Below are 13,354 nucleotides of genomic sequence, written 5' to 3' on the forward strand. Positions count from 1 at the left end.
AAGTGAATATTAAAATGAAAATTGGAGAAAGTTGTGCTTAAAATCTTGATGATTATATTAATGTGCATGCTAATGAAGAAGGAAAAAATATTTGTCATTTGGTGTAGAAATGTAAAGCTGTTACTATATTGATTAATAATACTTTTGTCTTTTTAAAAGAGGTTGTTGTTGCACAATAATTGCTGATTGATGTGATTTTTCATGTTATCTGATATGCTGTTAAACGTTGTGCCATCAAATTGGAAAAGTTTTATAGAAATAATTAATACATTTAAAGTAGAACAGAAAGCAATTAATGCCATATAAACTTATGCCCACTGAGATAAGCGGTGCTGTTACAAATTTTATTATTTCTTCCTATCTTATTTTATGCTGAATTCTAGGTTTTATTGCCAAATACCTGACAGACAGATTGGAAACAAGCCGCAACTGTCAAAGTATAACAACTCTGACTATTTCAATCTGTTACATTATAATGTTCCTCTTGGAAATATAATGAGGAGTGTGTACTCAGACAGAATCTTTGCATAAGAGGGATGGATTGAATTTAATTGTCCTTATTAAAAATAAGAAAGGGAATTTCTTTTTCATTCTTTACCCTAGTCATATGCAAGACGTATTATCTTGGTTTGTGAATGTTTATAAGAAAATGGGAGCTCAAGTGTATTCTTGGTATATGAAATAGGAAAAGGAAAGGTCATGCAAATACCTTAGAGTGCTACTTCAGCATGGCATAAGTCATATATTATCAGTAATTCCCAAGGTGAAAACTTCACATCTTATAAATTGTTATAAAATGTAGGATTCTTTGGCAAGAGCCAATACAAAATGGCATAAGAATATCAGCTTGCACATTGGAAAAGATAAGTAAACTTATAAAAGATGGAAATACCATTCTGCTATAACAATATACATGAGTCATATTGTTAGTGGTTCCATAGCCCTAAGTGGGAAGGATGTTATCAAGAAATGCAAGCATTGGTCTGCTCTCCCAAGGTATCACTTTTAACTTTTTCAAATGCATGTGAAAGCTTTTCTAGAACTATGTGAATCACTCATACCATTTTCTAGTTAAAGAAATTATGTGTTGATGCTGGAAAAATTGTAACAAATTATCTTCATTCCTTAAAAGTGGCATGTCAATACTAGTCATATTTAATAAAATAAGTCCACGGTAGTTATTGAACTTTTCTCTTGTTATCCTTTGGTTTTGGAGAAAAATCAGTGTGTTTGAAAGAAAAATAAATAAGGCCCTTATAATCAATGAGAAATTACTGAATGTAATTTATAAATTATAATAGCAACATTTATGCACATCTGAATACTATTTTTTTATTTTTTTCTTATTCTGGTCGCATTTTGTTAAATTAGATGAAGCACTAGATTACTCATTAATGTTATACTCTTGGAAGAGCTCTGGCTTTATGTACATAAGTCAGCAGCCCTACATATGGTCTTCAAATTACATAAGATTTTGAAAGTAGAAATAATTTGAAAAGCATATCATGAGCTACAATTGATATTTACTATAGTTTGCTGGGGAATTTAAATGGTAAAAACAAGTTTTCTGATAAAGTCATAGGATTATAGTTTATAAAATTAAAGTTACAGTCTTTTAAATGATCGTTTGGAAACTGCAATTGTGGTAATACAGTTGTACTAATAAGGAGTCCAAGAGGCTAGGATAATCTGACTAAATAGATTAGATTCAAATTTATATGAAAATAACCAAATACCTCTGTATTTCAGAATAAAAAATGCACCTTTCCCTACCTAAAAGAGTGTGGAAATGTCGGCGCGTCTTATACTTCTCCAACCCTCCAGAAGCATTCTGCAGGCTTCAGCAGGGCTGGGGGGCAGGGAAAATCCCCCCATTTTGGTGAAAAATTGGAACGTTTTTGCCTTACCCCAGCCCTGCTGAAGCCTGCAGAGTGCTCCTGAGGGTTGGGGAAGACAAAAACTTTCTTTTTCTTTACCTCTTTGAAATCTTAGTGCGTCTTATACACCGGTATGTCTTATAGTCCAAAAAATACTGTAATTGATAAAACAAAGATTTTTATCAGAGGAACGGAAAGAATTTTGTTTAAATAAAGCATCTTATACAGATACTGCTCAACTTATGAAGTAAATGGTCATTTAATGACTGTTTGAAGTTAGCAATAGCAATAGCAATAGCAGTTAGACTTATATACCACTTCAGAGGGCTTTCAGCCTTCTCTAAGCGGTTTACAGAGTCAGCATATTGACCCCAACAACAATCCGGATCCTCATTTTACCCACCTCGGAAGAATGAAAGGCTGAGTCAACCCTGAGCCGGTGAGATTTGAACAGCCGAACTGCAGAACTGCAGTCAGCTGAAGTAGCCTGCAGTGCTGCATTTAACCACTGCGCCACCTCGGCTCTCTAATTATAAGTTATATGGCATTGAAAATTTTACAATGGAATTTCTGGCTGTTGTAAAACATCTTTCTATTCCCCCTTGTCATGTGATGAAGATATGGCTGCTTGGCAACCTGTTCACAATTAACAACTGGTTACCAGATGGCCTATGATCATGTGGTCACCATTTGCAATCTTCTCTGCTGAAGTGTCCTGAAAGTCAGTGGAGAAAGCAGTAGGGAAGGTTGCAAGCTGCTGCTGCCTGCTGAGAGGACTTCCTCTCGTCTTTGAGGGGCTGCCTGCCAAGGAGAGCTCAACCTCTATGACTGGGATACAAATTGTTATATATTATGATTTGTGTTCAGTCATATTCAAAAGGGCTAGCAACTGCTCTGTGCTCCCTGATTGGTTGGGACACAGAAGAAGCTGTTGCTAGCGTACTCTGATTGGCTATTGCTGCCTATAAATACTCTGGTGACCGTTGGAACCGTTGGAATTGCTGTCATCTCTCTTCTGTAACTAATAAAGTACACCTACTGGCTTATCCATGGCTCCTGTGTTCCCTCCCACATCACTATGCAACAAATGGCGACGAGGATGGGATAAGCAATTCCCACAGGGCCTGGATCAAGAAAAAAGCCAGTCGCAGCCACCTCTGTTACGCAGAGGTCCAGAGGCTACCCGAGGCTACTGTCCAGCAGCAGCAGCTGTGGCCACCGCGGCGTCTATGCCAACTTGCACTGGTGCCAAGGACGAGCAGTGGACAGCGGAAACCGAGGCCAGCATGCGCCCAGTCAAACCAGTTCCTAGCCAACTGTCTGGGCCCGAGGTCATTGGGTGGTCTGGCCACTCCGCCTGCTTGCAAAGCCAGTCCGCCTCCCTACACATGAGATCAGCCTGCCAATCTCCAGGAGAGCTGCCTCTACTAGCCATCGCCGAAGCCGAGAGCCGAACTCTGCCTCACCACCGGCATCCGTTCTTCAAAACTGCACTGCCGGCTCGCCCTCTACGCCCTCGCCCTCACCTACTGCCTCCGCTCCATTCGTGGCTTCAAGAGTGACACACCGGTCGAATTGAAGTCATTTAAGCCTCTGCCGGCTTGCAGAACTGCCTTTACAAGTTGTCAAAGCCTTCCGAGCCAAGCCGCAGCTCAAATACACATTCGGCTACATTGTAACAGCCTTCTACCTTCCTGAAACTGTCTTGCTACTTTGTTTCTTACTGCCGGTCTAGCCGGTTTTCATCGATACAGTGTTACGAAACATGTTGAAAATGAATTAAAACAAAAAGGAATGTGAGGGGAAATTATTAAAACAAAAATAAATGCGCAGGAATGTGAGGGAAAATTATTAAAACAAAAGGAATGTGAGGGGAAATTATTAAAACAAAAAGAATGTGAGGGGAAATTATTAAAACAAAAATAAATAAATTAACGAAATAAAATGGTGAATATGCACTGGGGGGTAAGGAGAGTGGGGAAACTAAATTAATTGAAAAAGGAGTTGAAACTACTATGCTTCTGGGCGTGTTCTTTTACTGTATTCATTATTTTTGAATTGCTAAAGTTGAAACTACTATGCTTCTGGGCGTGTTCTTTTACTGTATTCATTATTTTTGAATTGCTAAAGTTGATAAAAAACTCCCCCCTTCAACTGAGCTGGGGGGAAGGAGTGTTATATATTATGATTTGTGTTCAGTCATATTCAAAAGGGCTAGCAACTGCTCTGTGCTCCCTGATTGGTTGGGACACAGAAGAAGCTGTTGCTAGCGTACTCTGATTGGCTATTGCTGCCTATAAATACTCTGGTGACCGTTGGAACCGTTGGAATTGCTGTCATCTCTCTTCTGTAACTAATAAAGTACACCTACTGGCTTATCCATGGCTCCTGTGTTCCCTCCCACATCACTATGCAACACAAATGTAGCTTACATCCAAAAGAGTTGAATTCAGTGGGGGTGCAGAAGCAGAGGTCAGATCCCAAATATCTGTTCTGTTCCCACTGTCTGCCAGAACAGTTCCCTTCCACACACAGAGCTGCAGGCAGCTCTTTCAATCTGGTCCATTTCACAACCCAGTAGAACACTTAATGACCACAATCAGAAGTGCCACGATTGTAGTCATTGAACATGTGAATGTCTATATTAATGATTATGATCACTCAATGACTTACGGAATGATACCAATTGTGGGTATAAGTCAAAAATTACCTTTACAGACTTTATTACACATAGGTTTCACTAAATTTAGGAAATTTGTCTTCCTCTAAAGGTCACATAGCTTTGTTTCTTTAAGAGCTTATGAAAAACCAAATTATTTTGATCTATGCAGCAAAAATCTTCATAGGTTTTGAGTTGGGCACAGAGCTTCCATTTCCCCACTGTTTTCACCTGCCAGTGGAAGTTATAATTTATGTCTTTAAATCAACAACAATATCCTTATAGGATACAAAACTCTAAAAACTTTTAACTTCCTTCCCTTGGACATTCTGCAAATAAATCAGGATCCTATCAGATTAGGAAGAATAGAATTAGTGCTGAAATTATTTTGATTCATGGTTTAGTGTATCCCTACCACCCTATAAGGAAAAAAACCTGAAAATTTGATTAAAAATAGGACTGAAATACACAGAATCTGAAATGCATTTATAAAAGAGATGAGGTTCATAATAAAAATTATATAAACTATATTCTATTTTATTTCCAGAGGATCAAATTCCACGTGGTTTTCCCACCATTGATATGGGACCACAATTAAAGGTGGTTGAGCGCACTCGAACAGCCACTATGTTATGTGCAGCCAGCGGCAATCCTGATCCAGAAATAACATGGTTCAAAGATTTTTTACCTGTAGATACAAGCAACAACAATGGGCGCATTAAGCAATTACGATCAGGTAAGGTATTGTTACTGTTTTCAGTAATGCCTTAAATAATTCTTTCCTAGATTTTATTTTTGTTGTTTCTGTTCTTTTTCCTTATTTGTGTGTTTGTTTTATTTTTTGGGGTTGTGATTTATTCCCTTCTCTTTTTTATGTTGTTGAGCGTGTGTTGTCCATGTCTGTGTTGTAGCCATAGTCTGTTCCCAGAATTTCCATAGTCTGTTTCCAGAATGTTTTGCAGCTTCTGTTTATTCCACATTGCTCACTGCTGTGACTGTAGTTTCAATTTTTTGTTGTTTAATTTACTGCTTTTCAGCAGTATTTGACAGATCCATTTTCTCTTCTACCTTTATCTCTCATTATTATTATTATTATTATTATTATTATTATTATTATTATTATTATTATTAGCATTGGACTTCAGGATATGCAAGGAGTACCAATGATTATCCTCATTCAACACAAATTTGTCATTTTTGATGTTTAAAATATTATATAACAATTGTGTTTTGTGAATTGTTTTCAACATTTGAAATTCACCAAAGATTAGCCAGTTGGGACATATCTTCCTACCATTCACTGATACATGAAACACATTACTTTTTTCTTGTATACTATTTTTAACCAACATTTTTTTAAAAAACAAACAAAGTGCCGCTACAACGATAATAACTATCCTTGGGATATACTTTTGAAAGGAGAGATTATTATTGTTATGATTATGATGATGATGATTACTATGAATTGGCTAAGAGTTTTCTGATGTATCTAGCCACAGTAGTGATTCTGGAATTTCCTTAGTATTTCAGTATCTGGATCTACAGAAGCCTGCTTTTCGTGTAGAGTCCAGCTTTAGCAGCTCTTTTTCTTTCCCTGTTTCCCTACCAGATGGAATCCCTCATCATCCTCATGCAGCTTCATAATAATATAACTAATGTTTTATAAGTTGTATGCTTTTCCCCATATAAAATATATCATATAAGGGATGGGAAATGTAACAAGCTGCTTACTTCAGAAATAATAATGCTATAAAATCAGGTGATTCCCAGAACGTTTACCTTTCTGATCTGTCCTGTGATGATGTTAAGACGTCTTGTTACCAACTTCTATGCTTGTTATCAGCAGAATTGTGTAGAGTAAACCTCTTTTAATGTAAAACTAGTGATTTTCACCTGTAACATAGATTCTTTAATATATAAAGCGTTAACTTGAAAGATTTTGTACCAAATTATAAGGAATATAATAATATTTTTATGCTGTCTCTCTTCTCTCCGTATTTAAATCTCCAGAATCTATTGGTAAGTGCTTAGTTCTGAAGCGCACTTCACCCCCACTAATTTTCATATGCAGAATACTATAATTATGGTATTATAATGCTTATTACTCTTAAAATGCATGGCATGCATTTTACTAACAGGGTAGTCACCAGACATGTGATAGTAGTGCACACACAATCCTTCACAGAAATGTTGTTGTATAGAAACTCACAGTGAGAAAGAACAAAACACAAATGTCACATAGCTATAGTAGACTAAGTGAAAAAAGAATCCAAAATAAACTCAGTGTTTATTTTTATATAGCCTTTAGTATAAACTCTTCCCCCAACTTTCTGTTTCTGTTTTTCTCTCTGTTTCTCCAGTATCTCTTTCTCTTTTTCTTCCCAGTTTCACTTCCTAAACTGTTGTTATTAACTGTAGAATTATAAAGATTTTTTTAGGCTTTCAGACATATATGAGATATTTTATTCCTCAATAATCCCAAGTATAAGTGTAAGTTTTGTATGAATGAAGGAACTCCCCTGCCCCTGTCACCTCACCCCACTTCCAAAGATGATGGCTTCCCCATTTTGGTATACTATTTCTTATAATCTAATTATTATGCCTAAATATATTCCTGTTTTGACAGTATAAAACAAGATTCCTTTAAGTCCTTATTTAATTCTGTAACTCTAATTTGATTCTTCTTCCAAAGCCCTAGCCTCCTTCTTCTCGTACTAATGCTTCTTCTTTCTAATCTTATTTGCATTCATATTATCTACCCAGGTGGTACACCAATAAGAGGTAAGATTGCTGAACTAACGTTCACAGAATGATCTTATTCTTTCTGTCCTCCCATCCCTTTCATTATTGTCATTTTTAAAAAATAAATGCATCATCTAAATCAGTCATCAATTTTATTTATTCCTTTTGTCCTATTTAGTTATGGTCAGTGACTTTCATCTTGTGATTTTTTTCCCCGACATATTTTTCACCTTCCATTTAAAAATGTGTTTTTTCTGTTTATTCTTTCTTTTTGAAAAAAAGGTTTGTTATTTTGTGATATGCTTCAAAGAAAGCATATCCAGGTCTTAAGGGCCACAACCCAGTCACAGCGTATCATTTGTCCCTCTTTTTCTTTTTTCTTCTTTTTCTACCTTTTTTTTCTTTCCTTCTTTTTTTTTGGTCCAACTGGAGCAAAAAAAAAAGATCATTTTTTTTCTTCCTTAGCTGTTCTTTTTTTTTTTTTTTTGGACCAAGCCAAGATGGTCTGGAGAACAGTTGCAGACATGCAGAAGACAACAAGGAATATCTTCTTTTTAACTTTGTCTTTAAAAGGGTTTCTTTTTTCTTTTTGTTCAAGTAGACTTTTTTCTTTTAAATTCAATTATATATTTATATATAAACACATTCTTCTTCCTAATACAATATGTATTTTTTCTTGGATTGACTCTTCAATGGATTTTTCGATCCTTCTGATCTTCAGGCTTTGAAAATTGAAATGTTGATAATTGAATATTCTTAATGGTATGTGGTATTGCTGGGTTTTAATCATTTTATAAATATTGTCCATGTCTTTTGTAATTCTTGTTTTGTATTTTTCTTGGGTTTTCTGACACCACACTGCTAATCCCAGTCGTGGATTTTGATGGGTGTCTTGGGGGGCCACTCCGAGGTCCTCAGCAGTGGTTGGTTGCTTCTTCTTTGTTTATTTTTTAAACTTTTTTCTTTTTTTCTTTTTTTTGGTGCCTTCTAATTCAATCCTCTTGTTTTTCAGCAAATGCACTAAAAGATTGTAAATTGTGGCTGAATGTGTTTCTTTTTCTTACAAATCTGCATGTCTTTAAGGGAGTTTTGTTTCTTTTGATTACTATAAATAACTAATTTGTTTCCTTTTTCACTTCAAGCAGCCTTTTTTGTACTTGCTGCACATTTTTGGGCTTCTTCAGAAGAAGATTTTCTTGAAATCCATCTTGCCCTTTTTTGCCAAGTTCCACACTTTTGTATTACTTTTACCGCACACACACGAAAAGTAGAATTTAGTAAAACCAAACGTGATGACCCTATAATCTAATCTCCTTTGTTTTATTTTAAAGCCATACTTCCTTGAAGCAGTCTCACCCATCTTCATTTTAATAGTCTAGGAGAAAAAGTATTATGCTAGACAATTGTTTGACAAATGCAGATTGTTTTCCTGTTTTAGTATTGATGGTGTGAAAAAAATAATCTCCTTGTTTTTTTCATCACATCATTTTTTTTTGTCTGTGTTACCTTAGCGAGAAAATGAACCGACGTTGAATGGACCTTCGCTTTCAGGGTTTTTCATTATTGTTAAGCGGTGTATTGTTAGGAGTTTGAAAAACTTATGTTTTAACAATTTCTTTGGGAATATATTTTATATCCATACAGGTGCCCTCCAAATCGAATTGAGTGAAGAATCTGACCAAGGCAAATATGAGTGTGTTGCAACCAACAGTGCGGGTACTCGCTATTCTGCCCCTGCCAATCTTTATGTCAGAGGTAGGAATGACATAACCCTGGCATCAATTCTTCATTCAGGCTCAAGGGTGTTAAGATTCTCTTGAGGTTTATCTTTTAGCAACTTGTAGTATTGTTGGCATTATGGGAAAACATAGCCGTAAGAGAAATGGTCTAAAGGCTTAGTGGAAAACACTGGGGAAGAAGAAAGACACTATTGACTCTAATATGTCCCTGTGATTTAAAGTTTGTAAGTATATTTGTATTTTTTTACAGCTTGACTTCTACCTTTCCTGCATTGGCTAGTTATCTGAATTGTTGTATTAATTTGGGGGAAGGGGGGTCTATTTTTCTTCTTCTTTGTTTATTTTGGTGTATTTAAATTCCCAGTATTGCTTGCTGTGAAACTAATTTAACTGTAATTGAAACACAAAGTATTGAGGTATGTTGCCATGTGAACCCTGTTAAAAGGAAAAGTTTTTAGTTTGAAAATTCCAGGGAAAAAGACTAGGGTGATTTCCTTTTCTGTCAACCCTATTCACTATATATTCACTATTTAATTTGAAATATTAACTGAAATATGTAATCCATAGCAATGTATTCCTACCTGATCTTTGAGAAAAAGAGGAAGAAAGGGGGGGGGGGAAACTGAATTAATTTTAGTAGATATGAAATGAAGATCCATGTAATGGTTATATTTAAAAAAAATCCATGGAAGCATTCCCTTTTGTAACTTCTTGGCGTAATTCATATTATCTGAGTCTTTAATATCTTTCTGCAAAGCAAGAGTGCTAAATGAAAGGGTGGGTTAGAAAGGCAAAGGTATATTTTTGTTTTTGAAACACAGTTTTTAGCTCATGACATTGTCAGGGTGTTATAATATAGAACTTCCTCAAAAGTGTTTATGGTTTAATTTGGGGTGGGTGGGAGAAAAGGTTCAGAAATGATTATGGCCTTCTTAGAAAACTACCTAATCCTTTTCCTTTTGAAAATATTAAACTGCATGAGGCATGTATGCCATTGTAATCTGAAGGATTTTTTTTCCAAATAATGCTAATTTCTAACACCGTAATAGCTATGAAAAATTGCTAACAGAACTGAGGTAGGAAGGTTTGACTAGAGCAAGTAAAAGATGTTCAAGTAGCCATTGAAAGCCTTGATATGGCCTTTTTACTCTCTCTGTGTTTCCCTTGTTTTTCTCCTTTCCTCATTTCATTGTGTTCTGCATCAAACCCCCTACATCCCTCAGAGCTGCGAGAAGGTTGGTGTGTTTTTTACTTTTTTACCCACCTTACAAAACTATTAATTAAACCAATAACAAGGAATACAAATGAAATGAATGTAGTTGCATTGTGGCCTTTTTATTTATTTATTTTAAAGTTAGTGTTACGTTAAAGCAGAGAATGCCCTGGTCATGGCTTTTAATGTGTGATGGTATCTGATTGTTGTGCATGGTCAAAGAACATGGAAGTCTGGATGCATGCCCAACAGGGGTAATACTCCTGAATGCTTAAGGCCTTGCCAATTTGGTCAGTGTTCCTGCTTTTTCCTCCCTTCTTTCAGTTTCCTTCCCTTTTCTTTTCTGTTGTTGATGCCTGCTGATCCAGGAATGACTTTCTTCAATTAATTGCTCCTCCAAGCACTCCGTCAAGCATGAAGACTAAAACTTCTCTTGTGTTTTAGTTTTATTTTAAAAACAAAGCAAAACATCCCCCTCTGCCCCCTCCCCCCCAAATTACTCTGTTTGGGATTACAGAGTCTGCACTGCCCATTACTTGCTTGTGTAGCTTTTTGTCTTTGGCTGAAAGGCATGTTTGGCTCCTTCTTCTCCCTGTGCCCCTCCCATTCACTCATGAGGCCATCAGAGTAAGCCTCTTTCATGTCTATAGACATTTATTTATTCAATCCAGTAGGAAGGTTGAAATTAAAGAAATGTTTGTCTGTAGTCTTGATCCAGCTAGGGTTTGCCCTATATAAATAACTAAAAACACCCCACATAACTCCCATTCTTATTGATAGGACTTAGGTGTCAATTTCTCTCAGTCGGGACCATGTTGATTTATTGTATTTTATCACTGAGAGGTACAGTTTAGCTTCTTATCTAAAAAGCTGGCATAAAAAGGATTCAGTATTTTGTAGAACAAAAGGCCTCAATTTGTTGCTTCTCCTTTTTCAACACTTGCAATATACAAATGAAACAGACAGAATAAATGAAGCAGGAACACTGATTCTTAATCATTTTCTTGCTGTTGTGCTTTGCTTAAATAATGATTACTTTGTTAATGCAGTATCTTGTTGCTATGTGTTGTAAATACTAATATCCCTCATTTTGTACACATAGAACTGCTTTTAACATTATCCTTAATCCTGGCAACGTACTTTTCTTTCCCTTTTATGTGAAAACTATGGTATCTGGAATGCTCTACTATTCCCTCATTCTTTTTCTCCACCATAACTTGCTTCGTAACAACCTTAGGCTTAATCCAGTACCTTCCTACTTCTTACCTTATCTCCTTAAAACCCCCATTTGTTTCAAATTACCACATCCTCACATTTTAAAAGTGATCTTCTCTGTCTTAGTACATTTCCCACCCAATCCTTTAATTAGTTTTATTTCCTAATAAAATTTTTCCTTTCCTGAGCATGATTCCTTTTAAATTGTGTCATTTGCTTGCCTGCATGATCAAATCAGGAACTCATACTGGCTTTGCCTTGTTTCTTCTCCTATGATTATATATATATATATATATATATATATATATATATATATGTATATGTATATGTATATGTATATGTATATGTATATGTATATGTATATGTATATGTATATGTATATGTATATGTATATGTATATGTATATGTATATGTATATGTATATGTATATGTATATTATATGTATATGTATATGTATATGTATATGTATATGTATATGTATATGTATATGTATGTATAGATGTACATATATGTTTTCCTATGTTTGTTTCGATGTCTATGTGAGGTCTTGAGGCTGCATCCACTTTTGGGTCTGAAAGCAAATCAGAGTTGTATTTTCAGTGTACTGTAGGTGATGTGATCCAAGGCTCTGATGTGATGATGTGATGCAACACATTTTTTTACATCAGTTGGCTGGAAGTGTACAGCTCTGAAGTTGATTTTAACATTCAACTCAAGCATGCTGTCAACTTTCCAGTTTTTTTCTGTACATATGTGCATAAAGAATAGAATTGTGTGTGCGTGTATTGATGTTTATGTATTGCTCTTGTATAGTTATTTAATTGCTGATCTCCACTAACTATTAAAAAATAGTATGAATGTAGTAAAAATTAATGATTTCATATATAAAGAATTAATTTATGTACAAATATATCTCTTTACTTTTCTTTTTCTGAGTTCAAAATACCAATTAGTGTTTTAAATTGTGTTTTTATATACATGTAGTCTTGTTGGAAGCTCTTAAGTTCCCAATTTTTATATGGGTCATTAGTTTTATTTGTGCTTCATTGTAGTTCGCCGGGTGCCACCAAGATTCTCAATCCCCCCCACCAACCATGAAATTATGCCTGGAGGAAGTGTTAACATCACCTGTGTTGCTGTGGGATCACCAATGCCATATGTAAAATGGATGCTGGGAGCTGAAGATCTGACACCAGAAGATGATATGCCAATTGGAAGGAATGTCCTAGAGCTCAATGATGTTAGGCAGTCTGCTAATTATACCTGTGTGGCCATGTCTACTCTTGGTGTTATAGAAGCAATAGCACAGATAAATGTAAAAGGTATGAAATTTAATTGAAGCATATGCATGTTTTAACCTGTTTTTAAAAAAAGATTTAGCAGTAAACCACAATTTTTCAAAGAATTTTTTTACAGATTAATTACATATTCACATAGTATTAGATGTAGGCTACAGGTGCAATATCAATTTAAATATTATGTTTGAAGGTGTTTAGAATAAGACCCAAGTTTCTTCTGAAAATTAAAATTACTTATCTGTCATCTGATTACAAGAAAAGCTGATATAAGTTCCAAAAATAGATGGCAAAAGGGTCAAAGAGGAGTCAATTTACATATCTATTCCCAGACAGTTAGAAATAATCTATAATGTTGCCGGAAACCTAGGCCAGGCTAAATGAAATCAGATATAGCCTTAACTAGCAAAATCTTGGCCATGCTGGTTAATTAGGGTTTTTTCTGATTGCTGCCCTGCCCAAGGTTGAATGTCTCTGCTAGGTTTTTGTGACAAATAGGATAAAAGAATGAATAAATGGGGAAGAGAAGAACCTGGTTGTTGGCCTTAATTCCTTTCAAGATGCAGACTGATAAAGAAAGATGAGCTGGTTGCAAAGAAACTGTTAAACCCCAT

The 13,354-nt window shown here is 35.5% G+C and overlaps 1 protein-coding gene across 1 annotated transcript in view; it reads left to right on the forward strand.

Annotated features, from left to right (window-relative positions):
• Positions 1 to 13,354, forward strand: part of PTPRD (protein tyrosine phosphatase receptor type D) — a 270,043-nt gene that overhangs the window by 110,033 nt on the left and 146,656 nt on the right. The window contains 4 exon segments of the mRNA XM_032214325.1: positions 5,084 to 5,272; positions 8,923 to 9,033; positions 10,241 to 10,252; positions 12,498 to 12,767. Coding sequence (XP_032070216.1) covers positions 5,084 to 5,272; positions 8,923 to 9,033; positions 10,241 to 10,252; positions 12,498 to 12,767 — 582 coding nt within the window.

This window comes from Thamnophis elegans, chromosome 3, assembly GCF_009769535.1.
Source record: "Thamnophis elegans isolate rThaEle1 chromosome 3, rThaEle1.pri, whole genome shotgun sequence".
Classification (NCBI taxonomy): Eukaryota; Metazoa; Chordata; class Lepidosauria; order Squamata; family Colubridae; genus Thamnophis; species Thamnophis elegans.